Source organism: Chiloscyllium punctatum, chromosome 5 (assembly GCF_047496795.1).
Source record: "Chiloscyllium punctatum isolate Juve2018m chromosome 5, sChiPun1.3, whole genome shotgun sequence".
Lineage (NCBI taxonomy): Eukaryota > Metazoa > Chordata > Chondrichthyes > Orectolobiformes > Hemiscylliidae > Chiloscyllium > Chiloscyllium punctatum.
This window is the reverse complement of record NC_092743.1, coordinates 102761478-102785809: the sequence shown is the minus strand read 5'-3', so window position 1 is coordinate 102785809 and position 24332 is coordinate 102761478. Positions and strand designations below refer to the sequence as shown.

Sequence of the window (24332 nt, the reverse complement as noted above, 5' to 3'; positions counted from 1 at the left end):
GCATTGTAATATCCACGCTAAAACTGGTTGATTTCAACAGAAACATGCAGTGAATAGAGGAAAGTTAGACAATCTAACTGATGCACGCAAACTCAATCCTCGGTTTTCTTATGGCAGTATGAACTCTGTGAGATTGTGGGGGGATTCATCTCCATCCCATCTCTGACACCGATTGTAGCACTTGCCTTGAAAAGTATTGCATAATTTCATCAGCACTGTCGGAAATTTTTGCTCCAATGCATATTCTTCATTACTCAACTTGTTGGAGTTTGAAATTAATTTCACCATTTTCCCAAACGACTAGAAAATGTACTGGTGAGTTTTAAACTATTGATTGTCAAACTGCAACATCAGCCCAAGTTCCAAGTTTAATTTCTTTAGTAGTCATACACTAAAGCAAAGGAAGTGACAAGCAGGAAGCATGTGGTAAATGTTGTACAGTTTGTATCAAAACATTCTTAAAATTAGCAACGGCTGCAGAATTCTGAATATTTTCTAAATGGATGGTGCTAGAAAGAGAATAAAGCATCAGAGAAGAGAACTGAGTAGATAGAAGTTTTCACTTACTTATGTAATATAGTATGAGAAATAATTTTGCTATTTTAAGTGCTGCCCTAAAAGTTTGACATAAAGTAGAGTCCATAAAAAATTGTGATGTCCCAAAGTCTTTCATATTGAAGTAAATGATTTTTGAATTATGTCACTATAGGATGATAATATAGGATGATATGGAGCAAACGTCCACAAACACAGTATGTTAAATAGCAGATAATCCTCTCTGTTGGTGTTGGTTGAAAGCTAAATATTGGTCACTATTCCAGACAGCATTCTCCTATTCTTCTTCAGAATAGTGGTGAGGCATCTTTTATGAAGTGGGCAAATATTTTAATATTTCATCTGAGATATTGCATCTCTGGCAGTGCAGCATGCCTTCAGTTCTGGCACAGTGAGAGTCCTTCTAGACAGTGGACAGTTTCTGGACCAAGACTTGAACATGGATCTTCTGACTCAAAAGTGATTGTTGTGATTTAAAACTTCTGAATCCCTTTTTAGGGTCACCTACACCCTGTTCGCCAGCACTGTTTGGGGGACACATTGAGGGTGGCAAAGACACAATGTCCTCTGGGTGGATGGCTTCCATAATCATCACCAAAAGTGGTTCAGTAGCAGCATTGTTGATTGAGCTGGCTGAGTCCTAAAGGACAAAGCTGCTAGACTGGGCCTGTGGCAACATAAGGGAAGAAGTTTTTAACTTTGTCCTTATCAGTCTATGTTTAGCATCTACATCTATCCATGATGGTATCTGTAAAAGTGACCACATGTTGGACAACATTCCGACTTGGGCTGATACAACAAATAGCATTCACACCAAACAAGTGCCAGGAAATTACCATTTCAAACAAAAGATAATCCAATTATTTTGATATTCAATGCCATTCCCATTACTGAATCCTCTACTATCGCTATTCTGGGGGCTACCATTAATCAGAAACTGAACTGGATCAGTCACGTAAGAACTGTGGCTGATACAGGTCAGAAGCTAGGAATTCTTCACTCTTCAATGTCTGTTCACCATACACAAGGAACAAGTCAGGAACATAATGGAATAGCCCACTTGGCCAGACGTGTACAGCTCCAACAACATGCAAGAAACTTGACATCATCCAAGATGAAGCAACCCACGTTTTTCTTTCTCACAATTTAGCTTCTGGAATATTTACTCTGGCAGCAGTTTGTATCACTTTCAAGATGCATTGCAATATCTTAGTAAGTCTGTTCTGACAGCACCTTCCAAACTTGACACACCGACCATTGAGAAGAACAATTGCAAGAAAGTACCACCATCTGCAAATATCTGTCCACGACACACACTATCCTGATTTGGAACTATGTCACTATTCCTTCACTGTTGTTAGGTCAAAATTGTGGAACTCCTTCCTGAACTGCACTGTGGGTGCATCTACATTTCCATGGACTGTGTTGGTTGAAGAAGGCAGCTCAATATCCATTCTCAGTGGCAATTAAGTTGGGCAGTAAATGCTGGCTTACCCAGCGATTCCCACATTCCATAATGATTTTTAAAAAAAAATGGTCCTTAGGAAATGGGTTCAGGCTTGTAGTGGAATTGGGGTCAGGCCCCTGAATAGTTTAGGTAGGGTGTTACTTTTTCGATTTAAGTCTCAGCACATAATATCAAACAGATTGAAATATGAATCAGAAGCAACTGTAACAGTGTGGTAAATTTGAATCGCCTCGCTTATTTTCTGTTACTTAGCTCAGACTAGTTGTCTTGGCAACTTTTTTGGTTGTATGCTGCCATTTATTGTTGAAGATTATCAGAGATCTATGAAGAGACTAATTGGTATTACAGTCTTGATTAGTCATAGCAAAATTATATGGTTATCAGCGTCCCCAAGATGGTTAGAAGCATTTTGAGCTTGGAACGATATGGTCTTGGGCAGTATAACATTTAAAAAGAAAATATAGATTGCATTGACTTAGTTGCAGGATATTTCATATCCTATTGTATTACAAGTTTTGAAGTTTTAACTGGTAGGGTAGATACCACTGAACATGGTATTTTTGGACTATAAAATACTTTCAGCCAGTTGCCATTTTAGAGGTTTTTGCAACTTAAATGCTCACAATACCTTCTGATCGTATTCTATCTAGGTTTGCTGACATTATTCAGCTGTTGGAAAAGTAAGCTGTGGGCAGGATGCCCACAGAGATATAAAATAGTTAAAAATTGGGATAGAAGGTGGCAGAGGAGGTAGAGAGAGGAGAAATGTGAAATTATCCATCTTGGTAGGAAGAACAGAAAGCAGACTATATTCTTAAAAAGAAACTAGAAAATGTTGTTCAGAGGACTTTGGGGTGCTCTGTCCAGGAATCACAGAAAATTAGCATAGTACAGAAGTAAATAAGAAAGTAAATGTACATTAGCCTTGATTGCAATGACTTGGGTTATTGTGTACAATAACCCAAGTACAGTGTTATTGCTGTAAGTATAAAAGTTATTGATGGGACCAGACCTTGAAGAAATGTACAAAGTTTGTGTCTCCTAACCAAAGGCAATTTGGTATGTAATTGTCTTGAAAGGAATGCAACCAACTTATCCAGATTGTTTCCTGGAGTGAGAGGACTGTGCTACGAAGATAATGACATAGGTATTCAGTTCTGGCAGCATCTCTGGAAAAAAAGCAGAATCAATGTTTTGAGTCCATTGACCCTTCTTCTGATGTTGAATCTGTTCAAGACAGTGATCAATAGATTCTGGGGACTCAACGTACAGGTGAATAGCGCCGAAAAGTGGAGATGAGGCCACAAAATCAGCTATGGTCTTATTGAATGGTGGAGCAGACTCAAACAGCTATATGGCCTACACCTTGCTCCTATTTCTTATGTTAACAGTATCCAGGAAGAAAATAGTCTCAGTGTAGTATGGCTTTCTCTTCCTTCTCCTTCACTTCAATAGTGATCTTTTGTAAATGCAGTCAAAAGATTTGAGTTACCAGCTTTGAGATTCATACAAATCCATTAGAAAGTATTTTCATGTCATGGATTTTTGGCACTCCATCAAAGATTTCCTGGAAAATGAAATTTTGGGATTGTAATAATTGTAAGATTTCAACCTCTGTGCTGGTTGACTGTAGATGCTATAACATTGTAGTGATTGCTACTAGGCTAATAATCCAGAGATCTGGGTTTTTTAAAAAATGAGAAGCCCGAGAATTGATGACAGCTTGAGAATTTGAATTCAAGTTTTCAATAAAAACCTGGAAACCAAAATCTCTTATCTTAAAAGTGATCCTTAAGCTGTGGTTTGTTATAAAATTCTGGCTCAGTGATATCTTCTGGGAAGGAAACCTGTCATTTTTACCCGAACTGACTGTGACACCTGTCGCACACGAACCATAACTTTTATTTATATACCATTACTAATGTAATAAAGCATTATAAAGTGTTTAAGAAGAGTATTATAAAACATAATTAGACACTTAAGCATGTAAGGTGGACAGAAGCTTAGAAGAATCAATATTGAGGAGTATTTTAAAAGATGAGAGAGAGATGAAAAGATGGAGAAGTTGAGGAAGCAATTTCTAGACTTGGGCCTGAGGCAATTTAAGGTGTGACTTCCAAAGGTTAAATGATGCACCAGAGTCCAGACTGGAAAACTGCAGAATTCCAGAAGGCTTATAGGATTGGAGGGTGTTATAGAGATGTGGTGGGGAATTTGTTCATGGGTCCCTCAGCTGAGTTTACCTATTTGATAATTAGCATTGATTCTGAGGAACACGTTTAAAAGAAGAGAGAGATGGAGAGGCAATGGGAGGGAATTACAGAGCTGAGGGTCTGGGCAACTGAAACATTGACCATCATTAGAGGAATGAGTAAAATTGAGAAGCGCAAGAAGCCTGAATTAGAGGAACAAAGAAATTGTGGAGGTTATGGGTTTGAAGAGATCATGGAGGGAGAATTAGAACAAGGATGAGACTTTTAAAATTGAAGCACTTAGAACAGGGCTCAGCAATAATGACCTGATTTATTCTTGACTGGCCTCTGAATAATGAACCTTACATGTTGCTCTCATGTTGAGAGCTGCAAATGTACAATAAATGCTGATCCAGTTGGCTAACGTGGTGCCACTATTTAAGAAAGGTACTAAGGAAAAGACGGGAGCTATAGTCTGGTGAGCTTGACATCAGTGGTGGGCAAGTTCTTGGAGAGAATCCTGAGGGATAGAATTCACATGTATTTGGAAAGGCAAGAACTGATTAGGGAGAAGTCAACATGGCTTTGTGTGTGGGGAATAGTGTCTCACTAACTTGATTGAGTTTCTTGAAGAAGTAACGAAGAGGATTGATGAGGGCAGAGGAGTGGACATGATGTATTTGGACTTCAGTAAGGTGTTCAACAAGGTTCCTCATGATAGACTGGTTAGCAAGGTTAGGTCACATGCAATACAGGGAGAACTAGCCATTTGTATTCAGAACTGGCTTGAAGATAGAAGACAGAAGATGGTGATGAGAGTTGCTTTTCAGACTGGAGGCCTGTGACTAACGGTATGCCACAGGGATTGGTGCTGGGTCCACTGCTTTTCATCATTTATAAAAATGATTTGGATGTCAACATAGGAGGTATGGTTAGTAAGTTTGCAGATGACACCAAAATTGGAGGTGTAGTGGACAGTGAATCGTACCTCAGAGTATTATGGGACCTTGATCAGTTGGGCCAGTGGGCCAAGAAGTGGCGCATGGAGTTTAATTTAGTTAACTGTGAGATGAATTGAATTTAATTGAATTTATTGTCATGTGTACCTAGGTACAGTAAAATACTTTGTTTTGCAAGCAATACAGGCAGATCTCAGAGTTAAGTAGCATATATAAGCAAATACTAAATAAACAGCGGTAAAAACAAAAACACAAGTACAGGCAAATGTTAAGAGTTTGTGAGCCCATTCAGTGCCCTAACGACAGTAGGGTAGAAACTGTTTTGAAATCGGCTGGTGCGGGTTCAGGCTTCTGTACCTTCTGTCCGATGGTAGAGGTTGTAGAAAAACATTGCCAGGGTGGGATGGATCTTTGAGAATGCTGGTGGCATTTCCTTGACAGTGGGCCTGGTAGATGGATTCTATATGTGGGAGGTTGGCCTTTGTGAATGTCCAGGTCAAGTTAATCACTTTCTGTAACCATACCAGGTAGTGATACATCCAGACAGAATGCTCTCGATGGCACACCTATAAAAGTTGGCAAGGGTATTCGCCTCATGCCAAATTTCCTCAGCTGCCTGAGGAAGAAGAGACGTCGTTGGGTCTTTGTAACCAGTGCATCCACATGAAGAGTCCAAGAAAGCTTGTTGTGGATGACCACTCCCAGGAGCTTGACACTCTCCACTCATTCCACCTGTGTGCTGTTAATGTGTGTGGACATGAGTAACATCCCGCCGAAAGTCAATAATGAATTCCTTGGTTTTGCCGGCATTGAGAGCTAGGTTGTTCTCAATGCACCATTATTCCCGGTCTTCTACCTCCTGTCTAAAGTCTGTTTCCTGGCCATCTGAGATTCGACCGAATATGGGGGTGTTATCAGCGAACTTGTAAATGACATTAGTCTGGTATTTGGCGATGCAGTCATGAGTATACAGTGAGTACAGTAGGATGCTGCATTTTAGTAAGGCAAATAAGGGCAGGATTTATACAGTGAATGGTAAAGTCCTGGGTAATATTGCTGAATTAAGAGACCTTGGAGTGCAGGTTCATTGTTCCTTGAGAGTAGAGTCACAGGTAGATAGATAGTGAAGAAGGAGTTTGGTATACTTGCCTTTATGTGTCAATGCATTGAATATAGGAGTTGGGAGGTGATGTTGCACCTGTGCTGGATATTGGTTCGGCCATGTTTGGAATACTGCATGCAGTTCTGGTCTCCCTCCGACAGGAAGGATGTCGTGAAACTTGAAAGGGTTCAGAAAAGATTTACAAGGATAGGGTGGCACGGTGGCAGTGGTTAGCACTGCTGCCTCACAGCGCCAGAGACCTGGGTTCAATTCCCGCCTCAGGTGACTGTCTGTGTGGAGTTTGCGCATTCTCCTTGTGTCTGCGTGAGTTTCCTCCGGGTGCTCCGGTTTCCTCCTACAATCCAAAAATGTGCAGGTTAGGTGAATTGGCCATGCTAAATTGCCCGTAGTATTAGGTGAAGGGGTAAATGTAGGGGAATGGGTCTGGGTGAGTCGCTCTTCGGAGGGTCAGTGTGGACTTGTTGGGCCGAAGGGCCTGCTTTCACACTGTAAGTAATGTAGATATTGCCAGGATTCAAGGGCTTGTGCTGTAGAAAGAGGCTGAGGGGTGACCTTATGGAGCTGTATAAAATGTTGCGGGGCATAGATAGGGTGAATAGTCAAGGTATTTTCCTTGGGTTGGTGGAGTCCAAAACTAGAGGGCATCGGGGTTTAAGGTGAGAGAGGAAAGATTTAAAAGGTACCTCATGTGGCACCTTTTTCATGCAGAGGGTGGTGCATGTATGGAATGAGCTGCCAGAGGAAGTGGTGAAGACTGGTACAACTACAACATTGAAAAGGCACCTGGATGGCTATATAAATAGGAAGGGTTTAAAGGGGTATGAGCTAAATGTTGGCAAATGGGACTAGATTAATTTAGGATATCTGGTCTGTCTTGCTGAGGGAAGTCTTGTGTCCTCATGCCATTTCACCCCCTCCTCCCCCAGGTCTGGGAAGATCATATTTAACCTGGTCTGGAGTCTTCTTCCTGTTAGGAACTCTGCTAGGGCTATCCCTTTAGTTGGCCCCATAATCAAATAGGAACAGGGACAGTTTGGTGTGTAGTGAAGCTGTAGGGGATGGGAATGACCCTACATGGGTAAGAAGTATGGTCAACGCAAGGTCAGGTCCAGTGATGCATAAAGTTCAGGTAGGTATCGCAGTCCTGAACAAGAATTTAGATAATATGAAAGCTTCAAACTTGCAAACTGCACAGGAGGAGAATGTGCCCGGCTCCTTGAAAGCCTCTCTGACTGTTCTGGAACCCATGGTTTCTCCGTCTCTGTCAAGTGTTAAAGATACCTCAGAATCTGAGGTGAACACGGTGGATATTACCAATGATGCCTGAAGAGTCAGAGGGGGAGGGATGTAGCAATGTAATGAAATCAGACAGGTGGACCACATGGAATATGAATTTCCTGACTGAGGCTGTTAATTTGGTCCATCTGGCTGACAGATAAGACCAGGAGTGTTGGGGTTCTGTGCTCTGAGAGCTGACTCTGCCGGAACTGCATCAGTGTCCAGGACGGTAAATAAAGGGTGACTTGGTAATGGGATACCAGCCTCTGTGGAGTTATTTCAAATAATTTCAGAAAGCCGCAAACAATTTTAAATCTGAGCATCACAAAAGTTTCAAATAAAATTCCAGTGATTTTAAAATATTAGATTCTCAAGCTATGGGTATCACTGACTAGAATCATAGAGTCGTACAGCACTGAAAAAGCCTCTTTGGTCCAACTCATCCATGCTGAATTTTATTTGCCTTATGGCCAAGTTGGTTCATGCTGCTGTTTCTTTTCCATGTAAGCTTCCTCTCACCTCGCTCCCTTGTACTTCAGTGAGCTTCCCTAGAAACACATCTATGCTATTATAAACACAGAAAAAACTTCAGGACCGAAGGAAGGCATTCTCACAACCACTCCATATTTCAATTCAAAGATGAACGAAACATTCAAGGTCATAAAGAAATAGTGGCTGACCTGGAACTTCTACTCTTTTCTCACATGGAAGCAGCATAGATTTTGTTAAGCAGAAAAAACACAAGGTGTTGTACAAATAGTTGGAATGGGCATAAGCTTAGGCAATCAGGGATTGAAGGAAGATACTCTCACCTGTCTTAATCAGTTTTACTTTATTTTCTTTACTTTCTTTGTGATTTGGTTCATGCTGGCTTCTAGATTTTTTTAATAAAAGGGAAAAGAATTGATGATGTAGGAGTTCACTTTGTACTGGTGTGGAGAAAAGCTACTCTTCTATTAAAGTTTTGCTTTGCACCTACAGAATGGAACCAGTATATAGAGGAAAATAAATTGCACTTTGAAGTCCTTCTGTTGAACTAACAAGTTAATGCCCTGGAGACATGGGTTCGAAGCCCTTCTACAGCAGTTGATGGAATTTAAAATTCAATTCATGATTCAGATGTATGGAGCTAATTTGAATAACGTTGCCATGAAATTGTTGTAAAATCCAATCTGGTTCACTCATGTCCCTTAAGAAAGGAAATGTGCCATCCTTGCCTGGTTTGTCCTGTGTGTGTCTCCAGATCCACAGTGATTGACTTTTAATGGCCCTCTGAAATGGCCGAGCAAGCCAAATGGATCGAGGGCAATTAGGGATGGACAAGAAAGAATTTTATAAAATTTACTGAAGATGACTCAGTTATGGCTTTATGTTCTATTTAGTTTGAAGTGGGATTTTACTGTTAGCCATGTTAAATCTAATTATTGGCCACAAGATGTCAGGCATGTACCGTATTTGCAAACATGCAAATTTTAAAAATTTATTCATTTTGTGGAAGTGGACATCGCTGGCTGGCCATTATTTAATGCCTGTTCCTGGTTGCCCTTGAGGTGGTGGTGAGCAGCCTTCTTGAACCAGTGCAGTCCACCTGCTGAAGGTTGACTCAGAATGCCATAAGGGAGGGAATTACAGGATTTTGACCCAGCGACAGTGAAGGCATGGCAATATATTCCCAAGTTAGGATGGTGAGTGACTTGGAGGGGAACTTTGAAAGTGGTGGTGTTCTCATTAATCTGCTGCCCTTGTCCTTCTAGATGGAAGTGATTGTGGGTTTGCAAGGTGTTGTGTGAGGATCTTTGGCGAATTTCTGCAGTGCATCTTCAAGTACACACTGCTGCTACTGAGTGATGGTGGTGGAGGGAATGCTTGTGAATGTGGTGCCAATCTAGCGGGCTGCTTTGTCCTAGATGGTGTCAAGCATCTTGAATATTGAAGCCGCATCCATCCAGGCAAGTGAGGAGTATTCTATCACACTTGTGACTTGTGCCATGTAGATGGTGGACAGGCTTTGAGGAAGCAGGAGGTGGATTATTAGCCACAGTATTCCTAGGCTCTGACCTGCTCTTGTAGCCACTGTGTTTATGCACTGAGACCAATTGAGTTTCTACTCAATGATAACTTCCAGGATGTTGTTAGTGTGGTATTCAGTGATGGTAACACAATTGAATATTAAAGGGCAGTGGTTAGATTTTCTCTTATTGGTGATGGGCATAAAAATGTGTGTCACAAAAATTACTTGACACTTGTCAGCTCAATCCTGGATATTGACCAGATTTTGTTGCATTTGGACACGGACAGCTTAGACGACTCTGAGTAGTCATGAAAGGTGCTGAACATTGTGCAATCATCGGCAAACATCCCCATTTCTGATCTTATGATGGATGGAAGGTCATTGATAAAGCATCTGAAAATGTCGGGCCTAAGACACTACCCTAAGGGACTCTTGCAGAACTGTCCTGGATCTGAAATGAGTAACCTCCAACCTCAACCATCTTCCTGTGTGTTAGGTATGACTTTAACCACTGGAGAATTTATCCCATAATATTCATTGATTCCAGTTTTGCTACAGGTCCTTAATGCCACACTTGGTTGAATGCAGCCTTGATGTCAAGGCTGTCACTCTCACCTCATCTCTGAAATTCAGCTCTTTTGTCCATGTTTGAACCAAGGTTGTAATGAGATCAGGAGCTGAGTGGCTCTGACAGAACCCAAACTGTGCATGTTATTGCTGAGCAAGTGCTGCTTGATAGCACTGTTGATGACATGTTCCATCATATTACTGATGATTGACATTAGACTAATTGGCCAGGTTGGACTTATCACTCTTACCAATTAATGTTGTGGACAGATGCATCTGCAGCTGGCAAATTGGTAAAGATGAGGTCGAGTATATTTTGCCCCCATGTGGTTCTCCCACCACCTACTGCAGACTCCGTCTGGAGCTATATCCTTTAGGACCCAACCGGCTCAATCAGTAGGACTGCAGCTGAGTCACTCTTGCTGGTGGACATTGAAATCCCTCACCCATTTTGTGGCCTTACCAGCTTCAGTGCTTTTCAACATGGAGGAGTACTGATTCGCCAGCTGAGGTAGGATGGTACATGGTAATCAGCAGGTTTCCTTCCCCTTGTTTAACTTGAAGCCATGCGACTTCAGGGTCCGGAATCAATGTTGAGCTCTTCTAGAGCAATGCCTTCCTGACTATATACCACTGTGTTGTCATCTCTGCTGGCTCTGTCCTACTGGTGAGGCAGGACATATCCAGGGATGGTGATGATGGCATCTGGGATATTGTCTGTCAGTTATGATTCTGAGAGTATGGCTCTGTCAGGCTGTTGCTTGACTAGTCTGTAACATGTCTTCCAATTTTGGCACTCACCCCCAGATGTTAGTGAGGAGGACTATGCAGGTCGACAGGGCAGTTTCTACCATTGTCTATTTCTGATGCCTAGATAGATGCCAGGTGATCCGTCTGCTTTCGTTTCATTGAGATTTTGTAGTGAAAGGTTTGCTAGGGCAACCACATTGCTGTGGGCCTGAAGTCACATGTAGGCCAGACCAGGTGAGGATGGCAGATTTTTTTTTCCCTGAAGGACATTAGTGAACCAGATGTTTTTCTGATAATCGTCAATGATTTCATGGTCATCAGTAGATTCTTAATTCCAGATTTCAGTGAACTACTACATTGTAATACTGAAACTGTACAGTAGAGAACTAGCTTGAAGGTATAAGACAAGGTGGTGGTGAAGGGTTGCATTTCAGACAGGAGGCCTGTGACCAGTGATATGCCACAATGATCGATGCTGGGTCCACTGCTTTTTGTTATTTATATAAATGATTTGGATGTGAACGTAGAACGTATAGTTAGTAAGTTTGCAGATGACACTAAAATTAAAGGTGTAGTGGACAGCGAAGAAGGTTACCTCCAATTACAATGGGATCATAATTAGATGGGCTAGTAGGCTGAGAAGTGGCAGATGGAGTTTAGTTTAGATGTGAAGTGCTGCATTTTGGAAAGGCAAATCAGGGCAGGACTTGTACGTGCAATGATAAGGTCCTAGGGAGTGTTGCTGAACAAGGAGCCTTGGAGTGCAAGCTTCTAGTACGTTGAAAGCGGAGTCACAGGTAGATAGGATAGTGAAGACGACATGTGGTATGTTTTCCTTTATTAGTATTGAGTATAGGAGTTGGGAGGTCATGTGGCTGTACAGGACATTGGTTCAGCCACTTTTGGAATATTGTGTATAATTCTGGTCTCCCTCCTATTGGAAGGATGTTGTGCAACTTGAAAAGGTTCAGAAAAGATTTATAAGGATGTAGAGGATTTGAGCTAGGGGAAGAGGTTGAATAGACGAGGAGTTTTTTCCCTGCAGCATCAGAGGCTAAGGGGTGACCTTATAAATGTTTATAAAATCATGAGTGGCATGGATAGGGTAAATAGACAAGGTCTTTTCCCTGGAATGGGGGAGCCCAAAACTAGGGGGCATAGATTTTGGGTGGGAGGAGAAAGATATAAAAGGGACCTAAGGTGCAACTTTTTCACGTAGAAGGTGGTGTGTGTATGGAATGAGCTGCCAGAGGAAGTGGTGGAGGCTGGTACAATTACAGCATTTAAAAGGCATCTGGATGGGTATATGATTAGGAAGTGTTGAGAGGGATTTGGGCCAAGTGTTGGCAAATGGGTCTAGATGAGGTTAGAAAAGTTGGTTGGCATGGATGAGTTGGACCGAAGGATCTGTTTCCATGCTGTTCATCCCTCTGACTCTCTGACAATGCTGTTACCTGTCTCTGCTAAATCTTGAATTAGTGTAATATCTTAATAAGCTTAGGTTGACAAATAAAATCAAGAACTGTGGATGGGCTGGAAACCGGAAATGGAAACAGAAATTGCAGGAGAAACTCAGCAGATCTGGCAGCATTTGCAGAGAGAAAACACACAACATTTCATGTCCAGTGAAGGGCGATTTAGGTTGTCTGGGATTATAAATTGCTCATAGTTAAATGTGTTATTCTGTGGTCCTGACATATTCACTGCGTACACACATATAATCACACAGAAGCCACATTGCATTTGTTTCCCACCTGTTAGCTTTGCCTTTTCTGATACACATTGCCTATAAAGTTTTCATGTAACTGGTTTAAGTTGTCAGTGTCATGAAAATGTCCCTGGAATTTGTCAATCTGTGGATATCAATATGGAAATTTGTCTGTAAAGGATTCAGTTTTTTAAAAATATATTTGTGTGTTTGCCTTGTTGCATTTCAAAATTGATGTTGAATTTCAGTCAAGTCTTTACAATCTCAAAGAATTTTACAGGCAAAAAGAGCTTTTGAAATATAATCACTGTTGTAATGGAGAAAAAAACTGCCTACTATCTGACAGGAAGAAATAGAAACGGTGTTCAAAAGTCATCTGTCCATCAATACAGGTTTCTTTAAATGTATTTTACATTAACCTTTTAGAAATTATTTCACCTGATTTACAAGAATGGCTCCAGCTATGAGGAACTGGAGTTATATGGATGTTGATGGGAGAAGCTGGGGCTGTACTTGTTTGAGAAAGCTCACAGGAGCTTTGATCGAGGTATTCAAAATCATGAACGAACTAAGAATCAGGTGGTGTGAGAAAGAGAGGAGCTCGGAAAGCTAGTGCTTCCAAATAAACCTGTTGGACTATAGCCTGGTGTTGTGTGATTTTTAACTTTGTACACCCCAGTCCAACACCGGCATCTCCAAATCATGAACAAACTAGTCAGAGTTGAGAGGAAGAAATGTCCTATCCTTGAAAGGATCGAGAACTTAGATGCGCAAATTGGGAAAAGAGGCAATAGCAATCCGGAGGGAGAAAACATTTGACAAAATGAGTGGATTGCTTGCCTAAGAGCCTGGCTTTCAAAGGATAATTTAATTATAATGTCAAGATGAAGATTTGCAGAGCTATAGCCAAAACATTGGGCAGTAGGATTAAGTGAATTGCTCTTACAGAGATCCAGCAGACTTGCTTCAGTGCTATATTCATGTTAGGACTGAAGCCAGATTTTTTTTCTCCTTCCCGAAATGGGAACTGGGAATCTTAGATGCCTATGCACAGACTGCGGCACGTGTCCCTAAGTGCTGAGCAGGTCATATCCCCTCACTCTCTCTGTCACCTGGGGTGTCACTGATAGGTTTCATAGTAATAATGATGTTACCAACAGCGTGTGATGGGATAGAGTCACTGGGAGCACGTAACTGTAATGCTTATGGGAAAGCTGTTGTGCAAAACCTTTTAAATTGCCCGCAGAACTCCCAAGTCGATGGCCAGAACAGATTTTAATGATTGTGAGAGCTCTGAAAGTTGCTTCACAGCCCCACCAAGTGGGCAGAGTCTCTATAACTCAGGAATAAAAAAAATCAACGGTAAATACTGCCTGAAATGTTACCAATAAGGGGGAGTGCACATGTTTTGCAGATGAAGGAACTTGTGCCAGATGCAATTCTTTTTAAAAAAGTGATTTTTATATATTCAAATGTAATAGCTGGAACCTTGCGAAAGTCAAGTTAGCCCGTCTTTCTTCCCACCCCAGCCCCGAACATTTTTGCGCTTCAACTTTCAGGAAATTTGAGCTGATAAACAGTAGGCAAGGGAACATTTGGCACCTTCGCCGACGAATGACGGGACAGTCTGTCCCTTAATCGTCAGGTTTAGTGGAGAGAGGCGAGGAAAAGAAAAAAAAAATGGAGAAGGAAGATTGAATTCAGAGATATGGAAATTACATAGGAATATTAATGTAATATTTTGCATCTCTAAGAAATTAGTACATATCAGAAAGAGACACAGCAATTTAAATTCAGTTTCTGGGTCTGAATTCGATTGGCGTTATACAAACATTTTCCCCATCATTAATGTTAAATGCCGGCCTTAATTTCCTGCAGTTTGTTTTAATGATCATTTAACATACACATCCAACAGGTTCTTGAGAGGAACGGGAGACTGAGCATGAGGTGGTAGAGTGGCAGAAATCGACCAGCAAATTCTGGTGATTTTGTTACTCCAGACGTTTCTCTTTATCCGTTGTTTTTTTTGGACGATTGAAACCTTAGTTTGTCCTTAGCACTCCATTCATTTTCCATTTTTATTGTGATAGTGAAACTTGAACTTCTCAGGAAATGTAAACAGGATGGGCTCTCTCGTCCTCTTTAACCGTACTGAAGCGTTTAAACTTAGGCTGATTATAATGTTTTGTTTCTCAGCTCCAGAGCCTGAGATATCTGATATGCCAGAATCTGAAAAAGATGACCTCCGTTTTCAGACACACATTTGAGTTATAGCATTGGTCAGGTTTGTTGGATTTGATTTTGGACAATTGTTCAATATCGGTGTGAATCTGTACAACTAAAATCATTGTTTAATAGATAGTTCATGCTCACTGTAACATTGGTGGGACAGGATGGTTAAGAAATTCTTTGAATGAGACATAATTTCAAACATGCTTGCATTTACATTATCTCCCAAAACAGAAAGCTTGATATTTATTTTTAACATAACAGTGAAAGGACAGCGAATATAAATGCGCTCCTCACTTTCAAAAACCTAATAAATGTGCACTTAAGAAAATTCAAGGCTGTGGGGGAAGAAGTAGCAGTGAGACTAATACACTTCAGATTATATTAACAATGGATCAGTTGATGGCACTCCCATATCTGAGTTAAAGTGATCTGAGTTCAAGTCCCATCCAGGACATCTCACAGTCTTAGTTTCTGTTTTGGACTGCTGCACTGTCTGAAATGCTGTCTTTGGGATGAGATGTTAAACTCGAGGCTACAGCAGATGGATATACAACTGCCATTGGATCTATTTTGAAGGGCACGGGAGTTCTTCCTGTTGTCCTGACCAATATTTATCATTTAATCAACATCACGAAACAGCTGATCTGGTTGATATCACATTACTGTTTACCCGAGCTTGCTGTGCAAACACTGACTGCCATATTCCCTACGTTGCAACAGTGACTACAGTTAAAATAGTACTTCATTGACTTTAAACTGCTTTGAGGTATTGGCAGTCAAGAATGGCACTACAAAACTGCAAGTTTTTTTCTGCTTATTTAGAGTTTTGTGTCCACAAACTAATAAACTTCTTTTGGAAGTGCAAATTGAATGGTGCCTCTTATCCAAATTAACCATTATGAAATTTTTAAATTTATGAACACTCATTTTAGCATTTTATTTCTCAGTACCAGAGTGCTAGATCTCTGAAAAGAGTTACCTGCTTTTGAGCAAAACACTTCTGACTCATGTAATTGGTCTGGTATAGCTTTCCACAACTTTTTTTTGTGACAGGGATATAACAGCAAGGCCTTCTGTAGAATCAAAGTTGCCTACCCTTACTTTTCATTCAAGAATATTCCTTTTTAACCAATACAAGCCTCGGTCTCAGCTACTCTTTTCTTTCCTCCCCCTATCATCACAATGACATGGAAAACATTAACATTACAAGTGGCTGTGTGTATTTTTTTAAAAAGGTTCTCTTAAAGTTTTTATTAAATTTTAAATCGCAGACAGTATTTCCCAAGAAATCTGGAAAAAGATTGCTCAGCAATGTTCTCTTATTTGTCACAGGTTGAATAGATTTGATCAAAAAAGTCCATGCATTTACATGGCACTTATCAAGACTCAGGATGTGCCATGGAGCTTTGTAGCCAAAGCAGCACTTTTGAAATGTGGTCAATATTGTAATGTACAGCAGCAGCTAACACGTACAAGGCAAGCATTCTTGAACAGCAGAGAGATTAAGTAATCCTATAATCTGCATTAGTCATGTTGTTTGTGAGATAGTTGTTGACCTAGAACCCAGAAGGCCCAATTTTTCTTGTGTTTGGGAAATACAACCACACATTATTTCTGTCAATATGTCAACCACTTGTTGATTATAAATATGTTCTGAATTTTTCTATTAAAAAAGTTACCAGTTAATATTGTTGGTATAATTGGCAACATATTTAGTCTTGAAATTATAAGATTGGCAATGATATCTTACTTCCCTTTGAAATGATACTTTAGTGTTCCTTTCAACTATGAGCTTTTGAGACAGCATCATAAAGGAAACATTCAGCAGTACTCTTGCATCTCTTTTTATTCATGCAAATATAAGCTTTTACATTGATTGATGTCTGCTTTCTCTGCTTATCCAACTTGCTTTATTTGATGAATCCATTTATTAAATACATTTTTTCTTTAAAATATTGTTAACTACTGGTGATAATTTAAAATTGTTAAAAGCTTGTCAAAGTGAATGATGAACAGCAATCATAGAGTCCATTCATTTTTAAGCTTTTTGCATTGTGGAGTTCTTCTATGAGAAAATTGATGTTGATTTGTTGCAACTTAATCATGCCAACATCGTTGATTATATTTCCTTCCCTCATAGCTCACCAATCCAACTGTGACAATCATAAAGTGCTTTTTATGAGATTGTAGAGGGGACATCAACAATTCCTTAATATATAATTTTTCTTACTGTCATGTTCTGAAAGCAATGTAAAGTACATATTTAGTCACATAACTGGAAAACATGAAACCTTTGTAGTGTTAGAAGTAAGTATATGCTGCCGCATGTAAGAAACATATTTCTTCTTTGTATTTGAGTATTAAATGGAAGTACAATGCAGGTGTTGACATTTAAATAATGCCATTATGCCAAGTGGCCTATGGAAAAATCAAAGACCATCATGGACCTTACCTTTAGACCTGATGTTTACTTTCTATGTGTTGCCACTGGGTGGGGGTGGGGGTGGGAGGGGATTAAATTAATTAGTATCAGTTTCATTTGTCTTCAGACAGCATAATTAAATAAATAAACATCACCAATTTGTGTTTACACTGTATGATGCCTTTAGTGTTATAATATACAACAAGGCATTTTACAGAGGTTGCAAACCAAAACATAATATCTAGCCAAGGAAGATGATAACAGGGTAGTTGAGTGAAAGTTTGGTTAAAGATGTAGGTTTTCAACAGGTAGCAAAGTTTAGAAAAGAATTCCAGGGCTGAGGCATTTTAAAACATGGCCAATAATGCTGGAACCATTAAAATCAGGAATGCTAAAGAGACTGGAGTTAAAGGAGTGCAGCTATCTTGAAGAGTTTATGGGATTGGAGGAGATTATAAAATAGAGAAGTTAAAGGCCAGGAAGGAAATATTCAGGTGATTACACAATCACTTTGTATACTGTAACTGGTGAAAGGTAAAATGGAGTGACATCACACATGGTGCTTATTGAGCAGTCTTTTTCCTCCTTTTTGTAATAGCATAGGCTAGGTCAAATTGTAAGGGTGCGCTATACTGGACATTCTCATTGCAGTTGGGCTCACAAGAATAAATATCGTATAGGTAGCCAGGGAGTAACCAGCTCCTTTCTCTTCTGTTGTTGGATTCCCTTTTTGAATTTTTTGACAACCTATAATTTTTTACTTCAGAATTTAACAATTATATACTTTGCAATAATTATACACTATTGCACTATATGTGAAGACACATATGAGCAAAAGGATACACACTGAAGCCCATTTATTGTCATTTCCTACCAAAATGCATTAATATTTTTCTTTTGAGTGTGGTGTCCAATATTATATGGTATAATAAAGATTCAAAGCATTTTTTTCTGCATATCTCAAATGGAGGAGTAGAGTAATGATAAAGATTACTGAGAGAAGGTGATGCTTCGTTACTTTAAAATGCCTCCATCACATTTATAAAGGGACTTCCTCTTAAATTTACTATTTCAATTTTTTCTCATTGTTAGGGTAACCTGTACATTGTTATTTTTCTTCATTGAATCACTTTGAATTATAATAGTCTTTTTTTTTCTGTCATCTTTAAGGTCAAAGAGAATAAAGGGATCTGTTGTACTGATGCTGCCTTGTCAATGACATGAAATACCTTGATCATAAACTGCAACAATGGATGTAAGTGAAGAATCCATAGACTCTGAATGCAATTTATTTGAGTTGCCAGCCAATGAAGAAAAAATTGGGAAAACCAGAGCAAAATCTGCACTTGGACAAAATACACACACTGGTTTGATCCGACGTTGCAGACGCAAAGCAAACCCACAGCCAGAGATTGCCAAGGACCTGAATGCAAATGCTACCCTGGAAGGAAAGGTGACCCATGGCAGACCTAAGGGTGGTAAGGCCCCCTGTGGGGAGGTCCCTCCGGCCAAAAAACAGAAGCTAGACACTTTAGAACAAACTCAAGACAGTGGGAGTATTGAGACTGCTAAAGGTTCAGCTTTAACCTGTGAGGGAGAGCCAGCAAGCTCAAAAACCAAGCATGTAGAAAATGATATTGTGATGGACAATGTGCAGTTTGAAGGGCAAACTGGAAACTGTCAGCATAGAAGTAAGAAGATCAAAGTTGAAGCAACTTCACTATCCCCTTCTTATAAACATATATGGAAAAATGACACTTCACTAAAATCTAATGTAAACCAGTGTCATTTCAATGAAAACTGTTTCGTTTGTAATATTTGTAATGTTACTAGCCCATCCAAGGAGAGTTACAAAAAGCACATATCTTCAGTTCGCCATAAAAAGCAAGCTATAAGCACAAGTCAAGATACAATTACGAAGGAAGGATTTAACTGCAGGCTATGTGGCCACTTATTGCCTTCACGGTATGACTTAGACAAACACATTAAGGAGAATCATTCCAAACGATCCAAGGCACACATTTGTCCTCAGTGCAAATTCAAGGCAGAGAGTGCAGCCTTGTTGCAAGCTCATCTCAAGCACAAACACTTCCAGAAAGAAAGACTAAGTTGTGATCTGTGTGGTTATCAATGTTACGATGAAAACATGCTGAAAACCCACTGTCGTGGGAAGACTCATCTTCGCCGCAAGAACCTCGCTGCTAGGGGTGGGTACATACATTTGCTTTCCAAAAAGGGTCTTTCTGGTGAATGTGGTGCAAAAGACAAAGTAAGAAATGCAAAACTCTTAAATAAGAGACCCGGAAATTTGAGAAAGACCAGGAACAGATGTTTAGTCCAGAAGGATGCTAAGCAAAGCACTGAGTGTTTGGACAAGTCAACAAGAATTGGCAATAATCTCTGCATGGAAGAAGGAAACAATAATAAAATGCCAATGGCAAATGATCAAATAGAGCTTAATGATTGTCATGCTGGAAAGGCATCTCCCAGAAGAACTTTGAGAAGTATAAAAGAACCAAGTAACCTTCTGCAAGAACGTGGTGTTAATCAAAGACTAAGGCACTCTGGAAATGGTAATGTCAGCTTGAGATTGCGCAGTGCACGTTGCAAAGTCAATTCTGAACACAGTCAGAGTACAAGAAGCAGGCTTTGCAAGGAAGAAGTGGCAAACCGAAAGTCTCCAAGAAAGCTTCAAAGAAGAGCTAACCTTTCGACAAAGAATAATAGTCGAAGTCAAGGCCAGTTCCCCCTCAAGAGAGAGGTTTTCCCTGAAGCACAGCAGAAAAGTGGCAGTGTTGCTGGAAGTAAGAATGGTGATGTAAAAGAAACAAGTAAACCAATTAGCCAGGAATCAAACCAACTTGAAGGAAAACCTCAGAACCAGAGTAAAAGTACTGATATGACATTGACTGATGCAAACCTAGAGGATGAGAATGCATTTCAAATAAGTTGCTCAAGTGATAATCAAGAAGGAGCATCAACCCCATCAGAAGTTCCAAATTCATTAACATTGGTTGAAAACAACATTGAAAGTATTTCAGAGGATCAAACTCTTGAGTCCCCATCTGCCAATCCAACAAATACCAAAGCCTCCAAAGTTGAAAATACTGAATCAAAGCTAAGCCCTGCTGATCGTAAAGCCCTCCGCACTTGCTCGTACTGTGGTCATCTATTTCAGAACCGAAAAGGCCTAGAGGTGCATATCAAGAGACGACACACAAAGGAAATGGTGTTTCATTGTCAACCATGTGGCTATGCTTGTGTTACAAAAGGTGACTTTGAAAAGCATTGTCAAAGCAACAGACATCAGCTTAACTTCTCCAAGATTGACTGCTGGCTCTGCACCTTTGTGACCTCAGATGAAGAAACTCTCAAGAATCACATGAACCAAAAACACAAAATAGTTGCTTACTGTCGACATTGCAAAGTGCACTTTGTATCAGAGGATGACCTAGTGGATCATGTTGGTACTGAACAGCATGCAAGAAACATGTTCCCACAGCAGAAAGAGACCACAACTGAGCAAACTGAAAAACTGCAACCGAGAGAACTGGAGCTAAATAAAACCTCCTCTTCTTCAGATACAAACGAAGAATCTACTGTACAGAAAGCAAACCCTTTAATAGATCCTCAAAAGCCTTCTATCACAAGAGTAGTTGCAGGGAATATACTAAAACGATCAACACATAGCAGGCCCCAATTACAGTGTAAACACTGCTTTTATAAAGCTAGATCTGCCTCAGTCCTTTTGAAACACATAAGACTTAGACATGCACAGGAGTATCGCTTTTATTGTAAAGTGTGTAGTCTCTATACTATTAGCAAGGAAGCTATGGAGAAGCATATTAAACGAACTAGGCACATTATGAATGCCAAGAAACAAAGTCTTGGCCCATCAGTGGAGGAGTGTATTGAAGAAGTATCTGTTGGTGTTTGGGATATTCAAAAGACCATGAAGACCCCAGAGGCTTTAGGGAATGTCAATACTGAAATAGATAAAGGTTATGTTCAGGTTCTTGAGCCATCAAAACCCAAAGAGGAATTTGTTGTCACTTGGGAAATACCAGAAGGTGATACAGGCAATGTAGAAGATGCTCAAAAAAGCAGTGATCTTCAGTCAACAGGAAGTGTTAAAAGAGGACGCCCTAAAGGGAATATTTCTAGAACTTGCCTTTATTGTGGTCTATTGGCTTCCAGTGTAACAAATCTGAACATTCACATAAGGCGGAAACACAGTCATCAATATAGCTACTTCTGCAAGACCTGTAACTATTACACTGTCACCAAAGGAGACATGGATCGTCACTGCAACACCAAGAAACACAAAAATCAGGTTGATGTCTCTAAGACCAAACTTTGCAGAAAAATTGCTACATCTCCTGATAAGGATCATCCACAAGTGATTGGGAATGATGTTGCGTCAGTTTCCATGGTTGAAGATGTTCAAAACAGCAGCAAAGGTTTGAAACCAGAGACCCCTGGTGTGAAGAACCAGTCTGGGAATACTGAGAACTGTACTCGTGTGAATTTAGAGAGTTTTCCTTCAACTCAAGTTCAACAGAAAGTGGAAAATCAAAATGAGATCGTTGTAGTTCTCGATGTGGAATCAAATGATATGGGACAAAATGGTAGTTCGTCCAATTCAAAGCCAAGGAAAGAAAACCACACTACTACTTGTGTGTACTGTGGCTTTATGGCGTACTCTCTTGCTACCCTTGAGATGCATGTGAAACGTAAACACACAAAAGATTTTGACTACTATTGTATGGCGTGTGCTTATTATGCTGTCACACGACGTGAAATGATGAGACATGCGATCACAGAGAAACATAAACTTAAAAGTCGGTCCTACCTAAAATTAAATCCAAATAAAGGGAGTGATTCCAGTACCGTGTTAACTGTTGCACCAGAGAATGAACACCAGAAAGAAGGAAATGAACATCAAATGGATGAAGGGAGCTGGAATGAAGAGGGGGGCATATCAAAGGCTTCTCAAGATGCCATCCAAAAGTCTGTGTCAAATATTATTGAAACCGAGAAAGCAGTAGAAGACAGTGAAGTGGTCAGTGCAGCTAAAGAGACAGCAGCAGTGTCCAAGATGGCAGAAAATCAGGTAAAATACTTACAAAATGAAGTGGCTGAAGAGGAAGATAATATTCAAACTCTGTCGGCTGTATGTTACTCAGAAATTTCCTCTGAAACTTATTCTGGAATATTGGAAGCAAATACTGCGTGCTCGAATGCACCTCTTGACACTGAAAGTCATGCTGCAGAATTGAAATCTGTATCATTGGAGTCGGCGGTGTTGGAAACGATCCAAAATCAAATTTCTCAGTCACCCAGTGAGCAAGATTCAAGTAGTTTTTATAAAGATATTGTCACGTCACAGAAAACTATTGTGAAGAACAATGATATTGATTTATGTGTTGAAGCTTCTCAGACAGAAGAGGATGATTTTCAACAGCTTTCTGAGGCAGGTGAGAGCGGGGAAGATGAACAGAATGTTAAACCAGCTGAAGTGGCTAAAGAGATAAGTTCTAGTTTGGATAGCAGACCAAACGAAATGGTCGATCCAGGTCAAAACCACCCTAATAACTGTGACATTGAAGAAGAAGAAAATATGGAAGAAGGACTTTTGGCTTCCACAAAAGATGTTGAAGGCAGTTCTGTACAAGATGAATGCCATTTGCAACCTGGGAAGAATTCAGAACATATCCATGTTAACCGTGTACAACAAATTGATAGCAACTATCAAAACATAGAGACGGTCAGCGAGGAGATGTCTGTGCAAGGTGACATCAATCCTCCACATGATTTAGGAGGGAGTGAAAATCTTTTGGATGATCAAAATAAAGGGGAAGCAGATTTAAAGGAAAAGGCTGGGGATATGAAAAGTGCAAATGAGAATAGTCAAGAATTAGAAATAACTGAAAGTACTGGTGACAACCTGAAGCTGGATTTGCAAGGTAAGGGATTCCAAAAATATTTTGAGTTTGATGCATCTATAGTAAGATTAAAGAACAAGTTTGGGAGTGAAAAGTCTGAATGCACTGATAACAGTGAAGACAGCCAGGGAGCTGATGGTGTCTCGCCAGATGAATGGGCAGTTGCAGTCTTTAAGACAGATACTTCCCAAGTTATGAAGAAGAGAAAGAATAAAGGCTCTTTATTTCAGTATCCTAAACGTATTCGCTGTGAGGACTGTGGGTTCCTGGCTGATGGTGTAAATGGGCTGAATGTTCACATTGCCATGAAACATCCTTCTGCGGAAAAGCATTTCCACTGCTTCCTGTGTGGCAAATCATTTTATACAGAGAGTAACTTGCACCAGCATTTGGCCAGCATGGGCCACCAACGAATGGAGCAAGAAAGCATTGAAGAGTTGCCAGAAGGTGGTGCTACCTTCAAGTGCGTCAAGTGCAACACAGCTTTCGATTTAGAGGAGTACCTCTTTGTGCACATCAAGCAGAAGCATGGGGAAATGCTGAGGGAAGTGAACAAATACATTGTGGAAGACACAGAACAGATAAACTGTGAGCGACAGGAGAATCAAGGCAATGTCTGCAAGTATTGTGGGAAGGTCTGCAAGAGCAGCAATTCACTAGCATTTCTTGCTCATATCCGCACACATACTGGTATGTATGTATATATTTGGTATTGCTGACTCGAATTTAACTCTAGCTCTTAATTTTTGTTAAAAGTCAAAGAACCCCAAGAAGCAAAATCATAGATTTTGGTGGCCTGAAACAAACAAAAACAGAAAGTGCTGGAGAACTTTTGGCAAAGTTCTGACAAAGGGTCATTGACTCAAAACGATAACTGTTTTTCTCTCTATGTATGCTGCTACTGCCAGACCTGCTGAGTTTCTCCATCACTTTCTGTTTTTGTTCATTGACTTTTATAGTTGATTTCTAGAAAATTGATCACAGCACTGGGTCTACTCTGAAGGATGGTCTGTACAAAATCTGGGCATTGTTTTCTATTTGGGCACAAAGTTTTGTTCAGGTTCTCAATGTTGGAATGATGTGTAACATTGACTTCAAGAAGCTACTTACAATTGGAATGAG

The 24332-nt window shown here is 40.1% G+C and overlaps 1 protein-coding gene across 1 annotated transcript in view; it reads left to right on the top strand.

The window, feature by feature from the left end:
- The window catches only part of znf407 (zinc finger protein 407), a 494954-nt gene that overhangs the window by 9445 nt on the left and 461177 nt on the right, over positions 1 to 24332 (top strand). Inside the window, exon 3 of the mRNA XM_072570875.1 lies at positions 18436 to 23900. Within this exon, the coding sequence (XP_072426976.1) occupies positions 18515 to 23900 (5386 nt within the window). The 5' untranslated portion in view covers positions 18436 to 18514. The remainder of the gene's footprint in view (positions 1 to 18435; positions 23901 to 24332) is intronic.